Below are 23320 nucleotides of genomic sequence, written 5' to 3'. Positions count from 1 at the left end.
CTGCGATCGCCTCTCGTATGCCCACGAGTCCCGCCACTGATAGGAGTGATCGTTCAGAAAGGCACGCAGATTAGTTAGTAGCGGATAGTGCCATTCGAGGATCGTCACCCGCAGAATAACTGCACTGAAGAACCAAAGCACACCGAACACGTTCGTTGCACTGCCGAGATTATCCTCCCAGTTCTTCAGCACCCAGTACGCCTTGTGGAGGTATGTGAGATAGATCAGCCCGTACAGTGTCCGGTAGAGATACCAGAGGCACCGTCCACGCCAACCAGCGGCGTACGTGTAGTGAACAGCGAAGACCTTTTCGAAGTACCGCTGGACGAAGAAGAAATCCGAGTGCCTGTCGAAGCAGTTTAGACGCTCCAGGAATTCTTGACGTACCGTTCCTAGCTTTTGCACCAGATTCATCACGCTTGGAACCGTTCACACTGCTGTCTTAAATCTATGTTCCATGTGCGGAGAAAGGTGTCTTTTATACGCCATATTTGTTTGTTCCATCCTCGGCGGTTCCATAGCAACTCCTGTCGGGTGTGAAATCCCCTCCCCGTTTCCTGCTGAAACTAATTGAAAGCATTCGTTTTCGCACTCTTCCGGAATGGTACGGGGGGACCAATGGAAGGATCATGAATCCTGGGTTAACTGCAGGACCTGACAGATGGCACCATCCCCTCGCGGTAAAGAGTGCCAAGACCTGGAGTGCCGAGTACGAAACGCTATAATTAAAATGGTGCTACTTTCGCACACCATTCACTTTGATTTGGATCTATTGATCTTTGCGTTAATTAATAGTGATGAAAATACGTCGACCTCTCCATTCCATTCCCCGTTGGACGTACGTGGTGCGACGACATTCTCGACGACGCGAGCAAACCGAAGCGAAGTGTTTGCTGGTGTCACCCGAGAAATTCATTAAAATGTAATCCAAGACCCTGGGTCTGGGATCCTGCTGGGAATGGTTCAGCTTGTTTTCTACATTATTTGTGTCATCGTAGTCATTATCTTTAACCTTGACAGTTGCTGCTATGTTCTTTAAAATTCTGAGTAAGGTTAATAAAATCTTATGTCCTTTTCACCATTATACCACTATGAATACCGTGTTCTCCCTATAGTCTCTGTTAAAAAGACAAACATTTACCCGCGAGGGAAATCTCCTGCAAGATCAATTATCGAATTATTTTCGTTTCATTTAACGACCAATGGGAAAGGAAGCTGTAACGCTGTTTGGGTCGTTTTTAGAACCACTAATTAGAATTAGCTCCTGGACTCGTTGCCTTCCGATTTCCCGACCACGCCTCGCCCTACATCTTACAAGTTCGGCAGGAAGCAACGTCGGAGATTCATCAACTTGTTGCCGATGAGGGTGGGCAAAAACAAAAAAATCGATTGTGCAAACGATGATTTCAATTCGTGTTGATTTGTTTGCTGCACAGACCGTCGAATCCCTGATGGCGATGGAAGCCAACTGTACAGACTGTGGGGCAGATTAATCAGCGGGTGCGAGCTTCATCAGAATCCTCAGACTTTGGTCTGAGTTCGCCTTCGAGCCGAATGCTTACCGGAACAACCAACGGGAAAGACAAACAACGAATTCGCGAAACATCCTGCGCTCGGTGGTACATTGGCAGCAGGCATTCGCTGAAAACAGAAGATGTTTTTCCACGTGTTTTTCCATCGAACGCCGCAATCTCGTAGTCGTCGCTGGGTCGCGCCACATTCCGTCGGTCTGTTGCTACTGCTGTCTCTCGGCTTCCGATTGATTGTTCTATGTAAATTTGAACATTTCCAATTCACGATTTGCATATTGCCAGCTTCTGCGAGCAACAAGCTCTTCCAGATCCTCGATGACGTAGGCCGAGGTTTGTTGATGTTTGATTTGTGTGTTTTGTGGAGGGGTCAGGCAGCCTAGAAGACAGTGGCGTTACGATTCGGTGCTGTTAACTCCTGACCCGTTCGCCGTACATCGATTCATGAGCCACCACTGCGCACACAGTCTGATCCGATTTGTGGACGTTTGTAACCCAGTCGTTTCGTATAACCTCAAACGGAAACCTTTACTCCAGAGTTGTCCCCGTCCAACAGGTGTGGCATTTCAGCTTCAACATCCGGTTGGTGAATGATGGTTTCTATTGAACCTTTCCATCTTCCGCAAGTCGCTGAAAAGGTGTTCAATCTTTTCCTCTTCCCGGTGGGAAAGTATGGCGTTTTTTGCCTGTCGGTGGAAAATCAATCATGCATGGAGATGGATTGTTTGCAGAAAGGATTACCGATGGTCTGCTCGATAAACTCGCTTCGAAGGATGGCGAGAAGGGGGTCTTAATAATCAACCGGACCTTTTACTGGCGAATATTCCTAGCTAGGTTGGCTGACAAGCGATTACATTAGATAAACATTTCGGAAACAATTATCTTTCAACGCTGAACGCGTTATTATTTCATTTCAAGAGGCTATCGGAGGCTTTGAAATAATCGTTTTAATTTCTTCAGATCTAAATCGAATGTCATTCGCGATAGCGCTGAGGATTATTGTTTACAAGCTTGTCAAATAAACAATCCGAGCCGGGGGAAGTTTGGTGCTTTGAACTTTTCGTTTTTAAAGTTTCCCCCAGTCCGTTCGGAAAAGTTTGTAATACCCTCTGATGTTCGGTATTTATCTAACGATGGTTTCCATCTGGTTAAATATCTCAATCGAAAGGTTGTTTGTAAATGCTGTTTTGGACCAATTTCTTCAATGTGCCCTGCGGACGACTAATTAAAAGCTTTTTCTGATTTAAAATGGTTCAAATAATTACTTAGCAAAATCATAGGAAATTTTTTGTGTTTCAGTTACTTCTATGTAGCTGGCGGTTTTATTTACAGCTCTAAAGCATTTCGAGTTTTTATCACAATTACTTTGATATTTTAGACATTTGCTAAGCAACTTTATCGCACAAAAATATCGAGTAAATTTTTTTCATTTGCACATTTTTCTTAGTTATGATAGGGGTGCTATATTTTGTTGAAGTTTCGAGTGCGTTGAAATACTTTTACTTCTTATCATTCTATTATCTTATGTTTATGTTTATGTTTATGTTTATTTTAAACAAAATCAATATTTTGTATTGTTACCATAGTGAGTTGAATTGATTTTGGTTATTTTGTGTTTTCATATGACTATTTATGTGATTCTACCTATTGAACAAACTAAACGTTACCAATCGTAAATTGCGAGAACTCAACGCGCTGAAACACGTATAACCCACTCGTACACGTATAACCCACTCGGATTCCCACTCGTACGAAAAGAGTCAAATAAAAGCGTACGAGCGTATGGTTCGTTTGCGATGGAATTTGTTTGGAAAATCTAACTCTCTTCAGCACCAGCTTCAGCTGGCTACTCCGCGCCCTGGAAGAATTTTCATATCCTCCCGAGAATCGTCCTCTAAGCGAGTAAAAACGCTAACGTACGATGGTGATAAAAAGGGGACAAAACTTTTCCTCCACACTGCATACGATACTGGAAGCTGCTTCCGGCTGCCGTTCGGATATGACGATAATTTAATTTGCCTTTTCTCTCCCGGCAACGGGATTGTTGGCCATCGTGCGCGGTTTGGCCGAGCCGAGCGAACAAGTTAGTTTGAGCAACGATTGTCAGCTGCCGGGTGGGAAAGTGAGCACACATAATTTATGCACATCCCACCGCGGCGCAGGAAAGTAACCGTCACGGACTTGCCATATCGAATAAAGAGTTCGGTTTGATGTTACGCTTTTGATTGCGGTATTTGCCGAACAGCCCATTAAAGAGATGAATTGTTGGCAGCGGTTGGCAGATTCCGTGAGGCGTCGTTGCTTTACCGTTTACTGCGCGCGAGTTTTGGATCCACTGTTCTTGTGATTTATCGCAGAGGTGTTAATGTTGTGCCTGCTGTGTCCTTAGTCCATATCTTTTTAGAGACCATCAGTGGAAAATATTTGCGGCTTCTGCAATGACTACCCTACCATGGAATGTGGCAGCTTCTGCAACTTCTGCGATTTGCCTCAAAGTTCAAACCGCTGCGGTAGACACTGTTCTCTTTTGCTCAGTGAAGCCGATTCACATAATATAGGATTATGAATACAGAATCCACTTGCGGGTCGAAACGCGCCAACTCCTTCGGCATTTCGGAAGTGAGACGGATAGTGTACGAAGAGGAAGGATTTGCGAGTTTGCGGCCGAGGTTTGAATTTTTAATGCAACCAGTGCTTAACGCACGGGACCTTTCGAACTCCCCTTCGGTTGTGTGAGAAAGATGGTTCAAGCCGGCAGGACCGAAAGAACCCCCTTCTCAAATCCTTCGGCTTTGGTCCGGCACGGAGACGGACCGATTAGCTCAAGTTTCATGTGGCGTTTATGCATTTGGCGCGAGTTGCGTTTTCAAATGTTTAGAATATTTTTTGGGAGGTGTTAAACAAAATAACAACTTAACCCTTTCGGTGACTTGAACATAATAGCTGATGCGGACTAAAGTGTCCTGATAGCAAGATACTCGTGACGTCCGGGACAGACTTTGCTTTAACTATTCACAACGTTATCTCCATCGGGAGAATTTCCGAATCGCGGAACTCTGATAACTGCCTCAGTTTGCCGGGAGATTCAGCCGACTTGTACGACGCCGTTAAATTGTGCACTGATTTAACTACCGCTTCCGGAACGAGCCGAAAAGCGAGCGACGGGGACCTCTCTATCTATTTAGCGCTTCTTTCCTGAAGATACTGCCGAACGAACCTCTACGGCTTAGAGAGGGCGACCTACGCGAAATCATGGTATAAGTTATTAAAATATCGGTCGGATGTGTACAGCTGGGGCGGAAGGAACGTTCCGGAAAGAGCACCCTAATGTTGCGGTCCATGCGACCAAACTTCCGTTGTCGTGTCGTGTTCCAGAGGGCTCCACAGCTGATGTCAGGCGAAAGGCAACGGCTTTAAAAGTCATCCACAAAAGCCATACGCCAAACACGGGCGGGCGCTACGTAATGCATTTAATGAGCAAACCGGTGGCAGTTGAGGACGATAAGCTGCATACTTCGGTATGCGGTTTGACTATTGGTGGACCGCGTTCTTTTCTTCTTTTCCCACTCTCTCAGCCTGGTCATCAAGTGCACAAGAAACTCGAAACCCTTTTGTTGCTGAAGCTGGTGATTACCGTTCGGTGGGATTTTCGAGGACCTCCTCAGTGGTTACCTTGGAGCCTTAGTGATTATAGAAAGGTTTATCGGATAATTTTCCGCGAAACAGCGATCGACGAGTGGCGTAGAGAAAGACAGACCGGGAGGGACTTTCCTATTTGAATAGGGTTCATATTTCCTGCAAAAACCATCGTCGGGAGCCGTTGGTCATGCAACACAGTAAAAGCTCCCCGTGGTTTGAGTGCAGTTTCGCGTAACTTTTATCGCGGACATGGCGTCGGAAGTCCGGACGAACGAGTTTGGAGAGTGCTCAAGCCGTCGGAGGACATGCCGTGAGGGTGAGCGGGTTCCATTCCAAATGGAAAACAGTAATGGAATATTAATTTTTGCAGTTAAACTCCCGATTCTCATGTTGATTCTGGGTGGAATGGTGATAGTCAAAATTCATTTATCCAACGAGAGAGTTGGGTCAAGTGTCTAAGGAGTAGTTTAAAGCGAGCGTGAAATGGGAATGAAACGACGAAGTGGAATGTAAAATATAAAATATATCCGCTTGGAATGTACTTTTTGATTGTGGCTAACGAATTTTAATTCACCAGGGAGTTGTCCCACTATTGGAAGAGCTCATCAACCCAAGCTTGGGTTTTGCCTGATGTCCTTTTGTCTTTGTCTGATAGGTTTCTCTCAAACACTTTTGGGTAATGTATTTCGCTGAAGTTGATAATGTTTCTCTTTGGGGAAGGCGCAACGGAGGGTGATTAACGTTGAACGATAACGATCAACGTAAACGAATTATTTATAAAATTGATCGTTTAAACTGTGTGCTTATCGGAATAAAGGTCAATCCCGATTGACGAGCAACTCAGGTGGAAGTAAATTTTCATTGGAATTAAACGAAATGCGTAAAATGTTTGCAATACGAACAATACCAATTTATATACCACTGTTTGAAAATATTTTTCAGAGCATACACGCATTATTCCATCTCAAAATTTTTCCTTTTTTTAAATGGACCGTTTTTACACCTTCCTGTGCACACCATGAATGTATCTGCACTGTTGCATTGCGTCAGGGAGGAGGAGCTAACCGTTTAATTGACTTAATCCAATTATCCTCCCGGCGAGAACCATCCGACCAAGTGTGTACTAGAGGTGGATGGATTGATGAGAAGAAATGGGTTTATAGACCACCGCCCCGGGGCGATGCGGAGGAAAATCATTCACACGCCGTCGCTGGGTAGTTTTTTCCGCCTCGCTTTTCCAACCGCTGCATGAAAGCTTTAATCGGGACTGTGACTAGCTTGTTGATGTTGTGATGGTGTAAGCCTATTACTATGGCCGGAGGCCCTCAGCCGGGCCGCGGAGACTGCGCGTTCCGTTTCTTTCGCAGACCTTTTTGAGCTAACGAGTACGGACTGGTCGGGTTGGTATTTATTGGATTTTCCACCTAAGGACGGTCTGCAGGCAGATCGTGCGAATGATATCTCCACTGATTGCTAAACCATTCGCTAACCAGACGGTCGCGTACTACTCGGACTTCCCATCGGAAACCGACACGGAATGGATCGGGACGGCAAAGCTTTTAGCCATGCTGAAGGACACGGTTTTCGTTTTAAGGGTTGTAAGTTGAATCTACTTACAAACTTACTGTTTTTTGCTCACTTACTTAACACTGTTGTAACGTCTTTCATGGAAAAGGTTACATTTTAATATTGTTTTACCATGGCGAAACAATAATTGCCAACTATTGAAACATATTTGTTTTATCCATTGATAGTTTGAACATCAAACAATGCTTTTTTTTATTTATCAAAATTTCTCTTGTCCTTGTTTCGAACATGGCTAAGGTATTCGCAACTGAGAATTCACTCATATTTGGTTATGGAAACATTTTTGGTTTATTTTTGAATTGTCAAAATAAAGAGAATGCTTGGTATGCAAACCTAGTTTTCTATTGTTTTGATTTGTATGTTTTTATATTTGCTGGAAATTATGATGTTGCAAACTGAACCATGACTTTGTCACATGGTTTTCATACAACATCGCAACGTGAATATTACGGTCGGTTGAATGAAAATAAACGTGTTGCTACGTAAATAAAATGTACCGTAAACTCTTTTCTTTTTTTTTCGTGGTTTCGTTTGCATCTCTGCGGTTTACCCGGTGGACGGTAAGACCCAAGCACGTCACGGAATCCAATTCTATTACATTGTACGCCGCCAGTGGTACGGTGGATGCAGTTCTGCATTAAACCTACTCAAAAAGCAAATATTAACATTCACTTACGCGCCGTTCACCCAAGGTTGGTCTTATTACGTATGGCGCAAGGGGTTTGCCTCGTACGAAGATTTTCCGGCAGCCCAGAAGCACCCGTAGCACCGGCGTTCTTCGTTGAGGCGGCCAGAACATACCTTGTGAACTGCGATGCTGTAACAAGAATGGTCCGATACCGCACCGAGACACCTTCCATCCATCCCGGTGGCGCAAACAGTTACACTGATTGTGGCGAAAGGACGAATTGCGTTTCTGTCGTGTATTTTCACGTACCGCATTCATCGCATCGCAGGACACACGTACCGTTTAGTATTGCCCGCCCGGTGTCGTGGTCCACTCGCTTGTGGTTCGAGTTATGAGAGTCCGATCCGCTTTTCAAGCTACTTGAACTTTGTACACATCCCATGTACGGTTTGGTAACAGGACATTTTAGAAATAGTATTTCTTTGTTGTGGTCGGCGTTATATTACAGCTGTTGGTGATTATGTTAAAGATGAGCATACAAAAATGTTTGTCACGTGTACTTACATGTTTGTCATTAAGACATGAACTTGTTTTTTATACATTTCAATTTGATGCCTTTTTAAAACTTTCATAAAATTTTTGCCTAACATTATTTAGCATGAATGTGAACATAAACAGCATTTCTTGCATTAATATTTAGAAGGTGAATGGTATATCAGAGAAAAATATTCGATATTATTATACCTTTTAACTAATCTGAAAAATATATGAGTGTGCCTCAGAAAAATAATCGAAACCAAATTCACTATACTTTTGAAATCATGTTAATCGATAATAACGCAATAATATTTTGTTAAAACTTCAAGAATGGCCCATAGTAATTTTGGATTTTCTCTTTTTTCTACGATTTTTTTCACGTTCCGTAGGAAGCATCTATCGAAGGGGAGCTAGAAGATGGCGCAAGCTGTACCGGATAAATGGACACATCTTCCAAGCGAAGCGATTCAATCGAGTAAGTAATCCACAGGTGTTGCAACTAGCTTCACTAAACACTAAACACTCTTCCCAGCGGCTCGACTAGGGTTGATGTTTCCTCCGGAGGATATCAAACGTCAAATGCCGGAAAACGAGCGAAAGATAGCGAGATAGAAAGAAAGAGAGAGAGAGATAGAGAGAGAGGGGAAGATCGTTCCAGTCTATTGAATTTTCTTTATTTAATCCAATCGCTTGATGTGTATGTGCTGCACTCGGAAAATTTAACGAGCAAAAAAAGAAAAGAAATCCAGATTTCCATACCATCGGTTGGTGTGGGTGTATGTTTCTCTCTTTCTCTCTATCTCCCTTTTTTTTGCTCTGGAATTCCACGTAGCTCCGACGGCCACGGGAAACCTCATTAGTCCGTTAATTTAAAGCCGTCAAATTTAATTTTTATCCCCACGACTAGAGCTTACGTAATCGTATATGGGTTCACCCCAACCCTCCCTGAACGAGATTATCCTTCAACCTTTTCACCTGTAAATTCCTGCTTCAATTTTTTACTTTCATTCTCCCCATTTTCTCTATCCTTTCCAACCCACAGAAAGCCTTCTGCGCCTTCTGCCACGACCGCATCTGGGGTCTGGGCCGGCAGGGATTCAAGTGCATCCAGTGCAAGCTGCTGGTACACAAAAAGTGCCACAAGCTTGGCAATAAACCGTGCAGCAACGAGCATGTCGAACCGGTCTTCAAGGAGCGTGATGTAAGTATTCCGGGGAAGGGCAAGCAAAAATTTAAAAAAACGGAACCAATTGTGCCGACCAGCACGAATGCACAGCGAAAATGTTCCACCAGGGAGGGATACGAGAGCAGAAAAAATAAATAAATTTAATACCAGAATTTTTCTCTCATTTCCCGATGGGAGGTCAAAATGGAAAAAAGAAGTTTCTGTACTTCGAACCAAGCTATGGTTATTTTTTCATTCTTCGAAATTCATTGCTGGCATGGATAAGCATATGAATGTTCTAATGAAGAGAAAGGAGTAGAGCAAATATTTCGTAGAGGAAGAGAAGAAAGCGATGATTGCTTCGATAGTCAGGTTGAAAATTAAATTAAACTCACCTTACCGTTCGTGTTACAATCTGCCTCTGGGGTGATGACTGTTGCTATCGAGAGACTGACTTACTAATGGTTGACTATCGGGAAATTCTGTTAAAGTCGTTCTTCCAACTAAAATAAAAAAAACATAAACATCGTCCATCCGAATGAAACATTCATTTTCCATTTCCAGCATCATGATCCAAACGATGAGTCCAGCACCGGTGATGTCATGCAGGCTCCGTTGGACTATCCGTCCGAGCTGCATCCAGGCGATGGCAGCGATCAGGTTCCGGTCGAGGTGAACGAAAACGTCGAGGATCCGCTGGAACCGGTCTCCCAGCGGCAGTACTCGTTGAACGATTTCGAATTGATCCGGTAAGTAGAAAACGTCTAAACGGTAGAAGATTATGCACGGTTTTCCTGACGGGTTTACCTTCTTCTTCTATTCGCAGAGTTATCGGCCGAGGCAGCTACGCAAAGGTCCTGATGGTGGAGCTGAAGAAAACGCGGCGCATTTACGCGATGAAGGTGATCAAGAAGGCGCTCGTCACCGATGACGAGGACATCGATTGGGTGCAGACGGAAAAGCATGTCTTCGAAACAGCCTCGAACCATCCGTTCCTGGTGGGGTTGCACTCGTGCTTCCAGACACCTTCGCGGTAAGCACTCGATCGATTCGATTCGATACCGTCTCTTATCATTTTGTTTTTGCATAACCGCCAGACTGTTCTTCGTGATTGAGTTCGTCCGTGGCGGTGATCTGATGTTCCACATGCAACGGCAGCGCCGCCTGCCCGAAGAGCACGCCCGGTTCTACGCGGCGGAGATCAGTCTCGCGCTGAACTTCCTGCACGAGAAGGGCATCATCTATCGCGATCTGAAGCTGGACAACGTGCTGCTCGATCACGAGGGCCACATAAAGCTTACCGATTACGGCATGTGCAAGGAAGGCATCAGACCTGGTGACACCACGTCCACGTTCTGCGGCACGCCAAACTACATCGCACCGGAGATACTGAGGGGGGAGGACTACGGTAGGATTAAGCCGGTGCCAATCGAGGGTCTTGCATCATACTGAAGCGAATGTCTCTTTTATTTTATCGGTCAGGGTTCTCCGTCGATTGGTGGGCGCTTGGTGTGCTTCTGTACGAGATGTTGGCTGGACGTAGTCCGTTCGATATTGCTGGCGCTTCCGAGAACCCGGATCAGGTTCGTTATCGCGGGACAATCGAGCTGTTCGATAGACACGTGTTCAAAATGGTTATATAATGCTTTATATATTTCTTCTCTTTATCCTCCAGAACACCGAGGACTATCTGTTCCAGGTGATCCTCGAAAAGACGATTCGTATTCCACGCTCACTGAGCGTGAAGGCCGCTTCCGTGCTGAAAGGTTTCCTCAACAAGAATCCGGCTGACCGTTTGGGCTGCAATCGCGATTCCGCCTTCATGGATATCGTTAATCATTCGTTCTTCAAGAGCATCGACTGGGAGATGGTACGTAAATTCATGCCCAGCGTCAACAGCGTATCGTTTGTTTCTAGGAAGAAATATCTCAAAATATTTTATCATGCTTTTATTCTTAAATTGAAACTTTCCTTGGAAGAGCCCGATCTTTTCCATGGAAATTCATACTTTAATGGGAAGGAAGAAAATCAAACACAACCCAAACACAATCGCATACTTCCCAACAATTGGATTGACAGAGACAGTAGTAACAATCAATCGTTCAGTTTGGCCCATTCCATCTTTCGTCGTCAATTTCCATGTTTCGCCTTAATGTTCCTCTCCAGATTCCCATCAACATCACCGAATTATAATCTTCGACATCCTCTGGTTTATTGTTGTATTTTTTCAATTCTTTTGTTGTATTTTATGTTTTTCTGGCCCTTCAATCATTCGCCAATGAACGCCGTTCAGAATGAAGGCGAAGTAAACAGACAAAATGAAATTTTGATTGAAACAAAATTGTCTGCCATTAAACAGTCAATTTCTGGCGTGTTTTCGTTTGTGCATTGTTCTCTCATAGCCATATCGCCGTTGGTAACATTCGCGGAATTACAAATGTAATATCGGTAATCAAATCGGTACGGCAACTGCGTGCATGATAGTGGTTAATGAAACTGTACTTTCAACACTTTACAGTTGTTTGTAAGCTATAACGAAATGTGCTATAATTTGTAGGAATTCTGGACTATTTTCGTTCATTAACTTCTCTAAACCAACATTCGCCGGTAGGCTGCGGTTGGCGGAACTAGGCAAAATTGCGATTTACCATTTGGATGGTAGTGTTACCGTGTGGTTTTATGTGTTTTTAGGTTTCTCACCGGGTATGCTGTTAATTTTAATTGGATGTCCGGTGCATATCACATGTCAAGTATTGGTTGCATTTTATCCCTCGTACTGCCATTCTTTGGTCGTCGAATTTGGATACATGGGAGAAATATTTTCCAATCAATAAACATTAAAAGGTATTCAAACCAAACTAGGTAGCGAATTGTTGTTGATGCTCGAAATTCGACCAGCCAAGTGATGTTGGTTTTGGCAAGGATATCCTTTTCATTCTTGCGTGAAAGGTGTCAATTGACAAATGATATGTTGTCAATTACAATTTTTGAACATTTCGTGTTGTTTTAGGATGTTTTGGGTCGATCAAATTGGTCGGCTGGTTTGATCAACTCTTAGAGCTTTTATTGCTCTTTTTTTCTATTTTACGACTAAAACGGGAAACTCCGAGTAAGCTATTAATTCACAAAAACCCGACAAAACTGATCTAAAACCTGTTTTGAGTTTGCCACATCCAAGTTCGTCGTATTTCTTTCCCGAAGGAAATATAATTTTCTTTTGAAGCACAATTAATTTCACATATTTTTGTTGAAAAAAAAAAATCTCCATGCAGATGAACTCCTCGGCAGGAAAGGTCGCTTCCCTACTGCCTCCTTATACAAGTGGCACTGCCTTGTGTTTAAGCACTCGTAGCGGCGGTGGCTGTGAAGCGTAAATCCGCCAAAGTGCTCGCCATTAGTTTGATTGTTGTCGGTAATGGAGGTGGCATTATTAAACGAACCACACCACACACACAGACACACACATAAACCGAACCAGCGAGGTCGCTTACGGTGCCGAGCACGTTAATAATTTCGTTATATCCTCGCGTGCACTCCGGGCAATCTGCTACCCCGGGGATCGAAAGGCCTACCGCCCACAAAACCCGGCCGTCGGTCGATCTTTGGTAGGCCACCATTTGGGGCCAGTTTTGCACACTTTCCTGCTCATCCAAAACTCCAGTAGGAACTAAGAATGGAACAGGCAAAAAAAAATCTGACCTCAACCGAAAGCTTACCATAAACGTAGGAGGGTAATGTTGATCTAATTGGATTATGGCTAACTATTTATGTGATTTTTTCGTGTATATATATCAACATTAAACTCCTGATGTGGAGGAACCTTTCCCTGATGCTCAGTCTCACAATTTCCCCGAGTCGATTCAAACCGCAACCGCCCATCTCGGTGTGGTATTCGGGCGAGAAGTTAATTGGATTGGGATGTACCGCACGGATACCGGGGGAATATTACCCAGGTCTTCTGTGGAAAAACTAATCATAGTTGAGTACACATGGCCTGTGTGAACTGATCGTTGGAGTTCCTAGTACTTTCTCGTATATAAAAAAATCTGCATCTACCGTTTAGGTCATCCTAAGCTGGAGAACGTTTTGCTGGCGGAGGAGAATTCTTACTGTAATTCAATTGATCAGAGATTAATTGATTGGCTTTTGATGTTTAAGAAATGAACGATTGCTCCGATTATCACGTATAGTCCCTTTATCATTTCGAGAAATATTCGCATCTGAAGCTTGTGCTTTTTTCAGAGTTGAAAATGTGTTTATGTTAGACTTTTTCAGTTCTCATTCCTGTTCATTCATTCTCCATTTCACCTCAAGCTTTGCAAAATAATTTTAAAACCCTGCACTGTTTATTGAACTACACATTCCTTTGTTTTATGCAAAAGTGCCGACATCCTCTTTGATGCATACATTTATAAGTTGCCGATGCAATTAAACACATAAGAAACGATTGTTTTAAATATAATAGATCTTGTACATAAAGTAGCATTCTGGTTTAAAACATATTCATACGACACTGAATAACATGCTAAATTTCCATCAAGACGGAATGGCACAAGAAAGCTGAAACTAAACTGCCTTCTTACAACACGAGTTTTGATTACATAAACCTACATATAATCTCAATAACACTCGTTGTGGTTCAATGTTAGTCTCATCTCCTTCCCCTGAGCTAACAATATAGTTTATCTATCCGTTTGTACGCTTACCTGTGTTCAATCCATCTCTTGGGCACAAATAAAACAATACAATATGCAACACCTTCGTGAACCGGAACCAACGCACATTGAACGTGACCATGGGGACTCACAGCTTGCCCAAAAGGAAGTCGCCCCGCCGTACATCCCGGCGTTCGATGGATGCGATCAGGACATCACCTGTCACTTCGATCCGCAGTTTACGCGCGAACCGGCCGAGCTGACACCGGACGATCCGTAAGTGTGTCTGTGTATGGCCCCGTTTTTCGGGGTTTGAACGCGAAAGCCCATCGAAACCAAGGACAACGCATTACCCGGATCCTCCTGCGTGCGGTTGCGTCGGGCCGATAGGGCAAGAAAAATCTATTCAAAAACAAAAGCTGCCCTAAGACCTGCCTGAAACGAACTTCTTCAAAGTGCCTTTCTGGCGGCTCGTTCTATCATCAAAAAAATTCGCGAAAAGTCAAATATTATGCTGAGCGAAAGATAATCTTGCGTTCAAAGGTTTGCGAGAACGGAGGCGAGTTTTCTCTACTGATTCGTTGCTTTCTTCGCTGAATTATACATTGCCTTTTCGCTTAATTTTCTTTCGAATAGTTTCCAGTCTTCCGCCGTGTTGTTTCTAGTACTTATTCAGTTTATAGTTCGCTTGTTGGTTCTGGTAGTTTGCGAGGGTAGTTAATACTTTTATGTATTCTTCGCGATTCTTATTTAGTTCGTTCGTTTGCCCAAACTTTTATAATCTTGCACAACTTGCTAGCAATGTACGCTTTACCTCCTCAAGCCACTTGCAATGATTGTTTGTAGGTTAGTTTCTGTCTCTTTTTCTTTGCAATTTGTTCTGTTGCTCCTGCCAATGACTTGCCGAGTTTGGTTCCTGATTGCCTTCTTCGAATGTTGGAGCACACTGAATTCGTCACCTCGCCAAGTGATGGTGAGATGGCTCATCAAGGAGGAGACTGAGGACTGCAAAATTGTATTTCCGCTACAAACTTTGGATTTCAGCAAACCCTATGATCCTCAGAAAACGTTGCTCCATTGCATGTCAAATGTTTTTGTTGCTTTGCAATTTAAAATTAAAGTTTTTTATCGACTATTTATGTTTTATCAGTGCTTTTTTGTGTTCTGTCTTGATGTTGCTTTTACACACATGTATAACAACAATTAATTAATTCTTATTGATGTACTATTTAAAAATTTGATTAATTGCATGATCAAATGTCCCTTCTCTGTCCATCAATCCATTGTTCGGAAGCAAGAGGCGTACGTGGTTTTCCATATCCACCCAAGTCTGTGAATATCACTACATTCTTAATTTTGTTGTTAATTTTGGTATCTTATTCATTAGTTTACGACAAACTTCTGGTTTTCAACAGTTCTTTGTCTTGTTTTATTTATAATTTATATTTTTCGTTTCCTTATAGCATTTTGTCTTGAATGCCAACTTTAATTCTGTTTACACTTTTGTTCTTCTCCTTATTTCTTTTTTGCTCGTGTTTGCTACCTACACTACTCCATTTTTTTCTCATTGTGTGTCCATCTTGACGGGGTTAGCTTGAGCAAAAGCAAATCACGCCACCGTTCCGGCCACGGCTTGACTCCGATCGCGATCTGGCCAACTTCCCACCGGAGTTCACCGACGAACCGGTTCACCTTACGCCGGACGATGAGTAAGTACAACTGTTTGCAAGCATTGCCAACGTTCAAAGCAAGCACACGAAATGGGATAAGAAACAGCCGGTACCCGCAGGATGGAGGATCCCGGAGCGTATCCTAGTTGCGTCGCAAATTCAATGAACTTTTTATTTCCATTTATTTCCTTCGCTATGCGTATTGCATTCATCATATGTTACTTTTTTCTTTTTAGCCGAGTCATTGACAAGATAGACCAGTCCGAGTTCGAAGGATTCGAGTATGTGAACCCACTGCTGATGTCGTTGGAAGACTGCGTTTGACATCACGCATCTTGTGAGTTGCATCCGTATAATATGCAGGTATGTAAACAGTTCACCGAAATCCAATCGTCCCAATATCATTCTGCACAGTGTATATCATTCATTAACATACACACATTACACATATCAATAGCTAGACTTTCAGATTTCTTAAGCTTCAAATCAGTTGTTTAAGTTAAAGTGAGGTGCAAAACTTTATTACCTCTTAATGATAATTTTTCAAGGTTAATGTATAATATTGTTATCCATTGTTACATTTCAATCATATTTTGCTACGGCCACCCTATGGTTATTTAACGAACAATCAATGGCCAGTGTTTCATTTTGTCATTTATGCTCGTTTCTCCATTCTTACTAGTTATTCATTAACATCTACAACACATTTGAACATGTTGGATTGGCCTGTATCACTATAGATTTGTGGTGTCTTTTATTTTTTGTACTTTTTTATACTCGTCCTTTTCCCATACGGTGTTGTATCATCATCCTTTGTCATCGTCACTAAAATCGCCGACAACCAACATCACTACCACCACAACCACCACTACTACAACTACTACTACCACCAACTTAAATACCCGTTGAGTTGAGTGCAGAGACAGTCAGAAATACTGCATGAAACGGTAGCACAGTACGGAATCTGTCGAGCCGTGGAAATGCCATAGTTTATACATGTAACTGCAACGCTTTTTAAGAACTTGAACACTTTCTTGGTTGTTAAGAAAATTGAAAGATAATTGGAAATTTGTGCGTCGTACATGCATGTAATATAAAATTATTTACTGTGAAATAATTTGATTTTATTTTTGTGAATATTGAAAATCATTGCACATTGGCATATTTTTCATTCAATCTTTAACAACTAAACTTATAAAAATAAGCAAATTGCAGCAAAGTGAATATGCTGTATAAAATATTTACAAGCGTGTACGATGTTAAAATGAACAATTACTTTGACAAACAAAGAAATGAATTAGGAATAATGTACATAACGAGGAATGATTATGATAGAAGGAGTAGAGCAAATCATGAGAAACAATACCAAAAGTAAGTAATAAATATTCCAACGATACTGAAACTTACTTTTTTATGCTAATGCCAGTTGAATTACATAAGTTTGAAGGATATAAATCAATATATGCTTTCAAGTGTGCTATCACTATCTAACTGACTCTATTACTCACCTGCTGTTTGCTAGATACGTGGTATAATTTTATTAGCTTCTCGTTCATTTGATTCATAAGTACTTCTATATCACGTCGTGCATCTCTTTTGAATTCGGAGCGCATTGTGGTAGAATAATAATGCTACATATTATTATCTGTTACGTTTATCTTCTCTCAATGGTTATATGAAACATAACTCGCTAGTGTGATCGGGATTTGGACATTGAATCTATAGAGAGAGCCGAATAGAATATAAAAAGATACTCAAACCCAATGTAAGTGTTTTATTCGCAGAGCTCGCGCTTCGCTCAGTTTTGCCCAGTATCGTATGCCACCAACCGTATAGTCATGCTATAAACCGAACAGCAATCATACCCAGGACCTCCAAGCCCCCGAATCATGTATAAATAAAAACGTTAAATTTTTCACCATGTTTGTATATATTTTGAGAAAAAAGAACCGCCCTGTTCTCTTGCAATAAAATTTGACTGAAGTAGTTTAAAAGTAATATCCAGACTATTAGGTGATTCCAAACATGATTTAACAGAAACATTTGTAGAAGTGAGGGACCCAAGCTTTAGTTTAGGTTTAAAGAACATATTTTATTAAATATTTAAGATAAATGTAATGCTTCTACACGGATTTGAATGCAAATTTTCCCTTAATCTGTTTTGCTGTTATTTGCTCTTACAATGCCTTTAGCAATAATGGCACCTTTGAAATATTTATGTTTGCCGATTGCTGCATGTTAAATGAGTTTATTTTGGCCACAGTTAATTGAAAATGAAAAAAAAGTTTTACTTGACAATTTGAAAATCTTTTAATTGAAAAATGATTGATGTTGCATATCCTGCGCACTGATCACACAATTTTTACTTAAAATGTATGCTCTTTCGCTCTCATTGTTATATATTTTACTGTCTTCTGATTTGAGTGATTTTAAACAAAAAATTACACTTCTTAGCACTACGAACACTACTTAGATTCATTTGATGTAGCATTTTTTTTCACTTCAGTTGTTGGTCATATTGCATCGTATATGAAGTGAATTGGCTTTGTTTTCTTATGGATGTTTTCTCACATAGTTATGATTTTTTTGCGTTTCGTTTCCGTGTTTGCTGCTTTGACAATAACTACAAACAGTCAACTTCCCTTACTATATGGCTATAAAATTAAACCAACTCTGTCATTTTAAGAACGTCCGCTTTGCGACAAATCGCAGTGAAAACTTGGTAATTAATCACCTTAATGTTGCTCTTTCCTTTTTGCAGTTATACGGTGACGATTCGAGCGATTACGATTCCGTTGTGGATGAGCTAAGCATTCTTCAATTACCTCCACCACCATCTAAGAGTCTACTGCAGCACATGTTTTGCCTTCCGTTAAACTAGTCGTAAATGAATAGGTCCGCCGCCACCGCCGGAATCTCATGGTTCGCGATCTACCCGAGTGAGATTAAGAGAATAGAAAACCCAAGCTTATGCGACCCAAGTGTACGAACAACGGGGCACACTACATTTTAGTTGCCACCGGGGAGTGACTTGACTCCCATTTCGTTCGTGTATTGCCGGGAGCTGCACACCAAATTTACTCCGGTTTTCTGCCTGTCTACGATTATCTTAAGTCCTCCCTTGGACGCTTGCGGCCTTCGAGTACTCCTTCAGAAGCAATGTAATAGAGTGGACGGCTTTCAAGAAAAGCGATGGCGGCGGCACGACTCTCGCATTCGACGGTTCAACGAAACCTTCTAATAGTTATGAGATAGATCCGGCCACATTGCAACAATATGATTCACATAGAAATTAAATGGAACCATAACAATGACGCTTAGAGGAGAAAAGTCTACATCCTCTTACTCTTACTCTCTCTTTCTCTCTAGCATTCACTTACTTCCGGACTCATTTTGAGTGCAGTACAGTAAACTTCGGTAGCTAATCGGTTTTTGCAGCGTATTAAATTCTACTATATCCTTATGCAATGTAGAAAATCAAAATACACAAATATAAATCCGTGGCAAAAAAAAATGCGTTGCTGCCTTCCCGGGCAATGTTCAAATGAGATCGTGGGCATAAAACTTTAAACTAGAAAGTACACTAATCGAAGCATATAACATGAACCTATCACAAGTGAAATGAAAAGATCAAAGAAGAAAAAAGAGTTTCAAAAGCTAGAAGAATCAACTAAACCTTTAAAAAACTGTCACTGACTGTAGCGCAATAGAGCTATAGATGAAAACAACAAAACAAAAAAGTTTGAGAAGTCGATTATCATTCAAACTGCAAGAATGATGAATAACCCTATTATTTTTATTTTCCTCTACGAACACTAACCATATTAGAGAACAAACAATTCCAAATACATTAAAATATGACCTAGTTAAAAGAAAATCGAATCAGAAGCATGTTATAAAGAAACAAAAAGTTACACACAATTGCACAGTATCGTTAACAAATTAGTAGAAAGAATGGTAATCATACCGCAGCTAATCGTTCGGGCTGAAAGCGAGGTGATTGAACAAAGTAAATGTGCGAAGAGTGAGTAAAGAGGGAAAGATGCAAAGTGTAGCTTAAAACGCCGATATAAATAGGATCACTATTGAACAGAGATAGCAAGAGAGCTAAACAAAAGCATTGACTACTGAAACGTGCAAGGGAGAGACATTGGTGGAACATGGTTTAGGTAACAAATTTAATATTAAGAATAATTGCAAACGAAGATCAGCACTAACAGCTAGCAAAAGTGATTCTATTCACGCAACGAGATAACACAGATACGGAAAGGAATACAAATGAAATCAACACAAAAAGGGAACGGGAAACTGATAAACAAATCGATGCGTGTGGGATGTTTTGAGCATTTTAAATATTTTAGAGATAGAGCAGACACAAAGCAAGCGCAAAGAAAAACATAGAAAAAATTAATAAGAATCACAAACAATGTTGCACGAAATTGAGCAATTTGAGCAAACAGTCGTCAGTTTACTATGTCGAATGGCAGTATTTGGAGGACATTGTAGGTAAAACGTTATAACTCTTTAACGAAAAATGGTATTATTACGATTGTGATTGTGGACCGTTCGTATTGAGATAATCGTCTGGCGTAGTAGAATTTTGTACATGAGTTCAGGAACTATTATAATGAAACTATGGAAGATTATCCAACAACCAACAAACAAAACCAACTTATGGAGCGCACTGCAAACAAGAAAACTGTACTGGTTAAAAGAAGCATATAGAAGAAAAAAAAAATGGGCACGACATTCCTCGACATTTTTGTTCGGCCTCGGGTTGCTCACATGGTGGATTCCGTCGGTCATCGTTTTTCCGCGCCAGCATTAAAATGTGACTGTTTTCTAACGTTTACTGTTTTCCGATCTATTACGCCAATGTTCGACTGTCTGTTATACTTCTTCTCATCGATCAATTGTTCTCTTTATGTACTTAAAACATTGGTAGGGTGTTATTATATATTTGTTGTGACGAGATTTTCTTTCGTATCTTGTGCAACAGACAAAGTTTTTCACAGGGAAGTAAAACCTTATCTGCAAGTGCTCCTATTGCGATTGTTTTAAGAAATATCTTTTCGTCACCCCGTTGACATTCTTTGTTGCTGAAACTCCGTCTTTGATGTTAGTTGAAGGTAGGATAAGTGTTTCACTTCTAACAAAAAGACCGACGCATAAAGGAAACAGTCACTAAAAACAAAATCATGAAGACCGAGCCGGAGGTAACATGCGTAAAAACCAAACAAACGAAGGACGAATATTTTATGGTTAGTTTTCCGGTAGGGTAAGGCATAGGCATTTACTGCAATTTGTACTGATTGCGATTGTAAGGAAGGCAGCTTTGTTTTGTTTCAGATTTATTTTTCCATTGTTTTCCCCATCGTATTGAGTAATTCCTGCTTTAATTTCTTTTTAATATTTGATTTGTTTGTCTACCACAATAGATTTCCGTTCGATTGCTTCATGACGTCATTAATGTGCATTCCTACATTACTACTTTAAAACACTTATCAGTATCAATACAATTTAGTATTTCTAGCAATGTTATTTTTTTTTTTTACATAACTCTGTGTATCTTTTAATTGTTTTATTCTCCCCATACCGTTATCGTACTGCCCTTTTCCGCGCCCTTCTTAATGTATTATTTTACTTCCTGTTCGTAGAAGAAGATAACAAAAATTACGATTAACTTATAACTGACACTAAGGAGTGATCGAGGGAACGAAAACATAAAAGAGATCGCTGAACACATTGAAACTATTTCAAATAAAAAATGAATAAAAAATGTGTTTCCCTGGTCGTATCTGATGTTTTGGAATATCCGAATAACTGTCCTGTTAGTTTTTTTGCGGTAACGTTGTCATCATTCCTTTAGTTATTAGGAAAAAAGGGAAAGCATTCTTGGTTTGTGGAGATATATATTCTTCTTTGTTTAACTTAATGCTATCCACTTAACATCTTTCTTTTAAGAGCTTGAAAACATGAAACGAAACATGAACCGCAAAGTATACGACTTTGGTTTTCCTTCCTTCCAATCCTAATGTACCATTCGTTGTGTCGCTTAGGCAATCAAACTCGAATCCTGAATTTCCACACCGTTGACCGTCAACCGATGGACGATGCCCTCCCGTTTATTACCGCTAGTTCGAGCGCTCAGTACGAACGTGTTGTTGTCCTCGATAAACGTTGTATCGGTGCCGCCATCTACGAACTCTCCCTGGAAGTACAGCAAGGATAACGGTGATACAGTTATGTGCGAAACAATGCTTTTTAACGTTATCTTACATTTTCTTCAATGAGCTTCCCATTAACGTAGATGTTGAGAGTATTTTTTTCTGTAGAAATGACATAGAAACATAAAAATAAAATATGAAGATGAGTTTTAAATACATTCTATATATAAACTATAGTTCCGCATACCGAGCACAATGCGGTAGTAATTGTCGCCCAGCTTCGTCTCCCAGGTCTTGAGGGCTTTCGCCTGGCTTTCGGTGAACTGCTCGTACGACTTCCCATCGACGAACAGCGAGTAGCTGTAGCGGAAGCCGGGCAACGGGTCCACCCGTATGATGCACCGCTTGTCCTCCAGCTTGAACATGTCCTCGCCGACCAGCTTGAACATCCAGTCACGTCGGAACACCTCCTGCTTGTCGATCCACAGCACTCGCTTACCGCTGGCCGTGCCATGCTCGAACTCGATCTCGTACACCTTACCGTACATTGGCACACGCCACCGGGCCACCACCTCCCGGTGATGGTGATGCTGCTGCCCGTCCTTCCCACCGAGGGCCGACGGAACGTTGGTCAGGATGTCGCCACCGTTCAGCATGGCTAGTTTGTGCATTTGTTCATCAAGTGTTTGAATTGAGGCCCAAAGTGTTCGAAGTTGTTTCTACCTTCGAAGTTGTTCACTAAGAAACATCCTGTATTGATTTAATTAAAAAGAATAATTTGAAATATCATCGAAAGGTTTCTATGGTTGAAAACTATGATCTTGGGTTCTTATAAGGTCTGGAAATGGGTTTTGTTTATAGAATTTTACTTTTGTTTGAACCAAATCACACAATACCACTCAATACTTCTTTTTTAAGTTTACGAGCACGTGAAGTCACGAGTTTATGCATGTAAACAAATGTACAAACCTAGCAAAGCACTTCCGTTTTCAATTTCTCACTTTTTAAAATAGTAAATATTATTTTTTTCTCATCTCGAATAGAGTTCTACTATCATTGCTTTTGATTGTGTCGATAATTGTTTTTCGGCTGGGCACAAAAATAAGTCTTTAAATACATTTTCTTCGTCTTTTAAGATCACGTTCTTCAAAGCATAATGTACATATATAAACGATTATAAAACTCAAAACAATAATTCACTGAGTACAAGGATTTGTTGTCATCAGTTGACAAGGACGTTTCTAATCATCTCGAAACCTTGAATGAGGATTTCGAGCATGTAAGCACATGTTATTTGGTCGGAAACATATTATATTGTGGAGAGAATTTAACTTTAATAACCAGAGAGGTGTTATTAAAGCGCGATGTTGAAATTTATTTTAATTGATCTTATACTAGTGCTCTTTCTAAAGGGCTGGTGTGGGGTTGTAGATATCGGTTCTGGTAACGGTTCATTCGCAAATATCGCTCGTCGGACGAGTAGGAAATTGATCACACCCCGTCCGTGGCGAATAGCTTTGCCACGCGTGCCACAAGTAAAATGAAGCATAAATATGCATGAAACATCAACACGCATCACACGTCCGACGCGCTCTAATCGTTTTAGTCATGCAAAAACGGATAGGAATGTAAATTAATTTGCGTTCGAGCTCGATTTAAATCCAGGCCAACGTAATCCAAGAGTATATCACGAAGAAAAGTCTACTGATAAGCAATGGGCCGATCGAGTGCTGTAGCATTGAA

At 41.2% G+C, this 23320-nt stretch overlaps 2 protein-coding genes across 3 annotated transcripts in view; one reads left to right on the top strand and one right to left on the bottom strand.

The window, feature by feature from the left end:
• Positions 1-20256, top strand: part of LOC131272212 (atypical protein kinase C) — a 110198-nt gene extending 89942 nt beyond the window's left edge. The window contains exons 5-15 of one of the 2 annotated variants that reach the window (XM_058273872.1): positions 8310-8395; positions 8963-9121; positions 9650-9834; positions 9912-10118; positions 10183-10493; positions 10568-10668; positions 10761-10955; positions 13895-14016; positions 15334-15449; positions 15647-15773; positions 18172-20256. In XM_058273872.1, coding sequence (XP_058129855.1) covers positions 8310-8395; positions 8963-9121; positions 9650-9834; positions 9912-10118; positions 10183-10493; positions 10568-10668; positions 10761-10955; positions 13895-14016; positions 15334-15449; positions 15647-15666 — 1502 coding nt within the window. In that variant the 3' untranslated portion in view covers positions 15667-15773; positions 18172-20256. The remainder of the gene's footprint in view (positions 1-8309; positions 8396-8962; positions 9122-9649; positions 9835-9911; positions 10119-10182; positions 10494-10567; positions 10669-10760; positions 10956-13894; positions 14017-15333; positions 15450-15646; positions 15774-18171) is intronic. The other variant, XM_058273873.1, reaches the window with a different exon arrangement.
• Positions 20257-21386: 1130 nt separating this feature from the next.
• On the bottom strand, positions 21387-22248 carry LOC131272217 (fas apoptotic inhibitory molecule 1). The gene is made up of 3 exons (XM_058273878.1): positions 21825-22248; positions 21690-21739; positions 21387-21621 (listed from the first exon to the last, which is right to left on the bottom strand). Exons 1-3 carry the CDS (start codon positions 22246-22248, stop codon positions 21466-21468), a joined length of 630 nt encoding a protein of 209 aa, XP_058129861.1. The 3' UTR covers positions 21387-21465.
• Positions 22249-23320: the final 1072 nt, after the last annotated feature.

Source organism: Anopheles coustani, chromosome 3, assembly GCF_943734705.1.
Source record: "Anopheles coustani chromosome 3, idAnoCousDA_361_x.2, whole genome shotgun sequence".
NCBI lineage: Eukaryota > Metazoa > Arthropoda > Insecta > Diptera > Culicidae > Anopheles > Anopheles coustani.
Note: the sequence above shows the minus strand (reverse complement) of the source record. Positions and strands in the feature narration are given on the sequence as shown.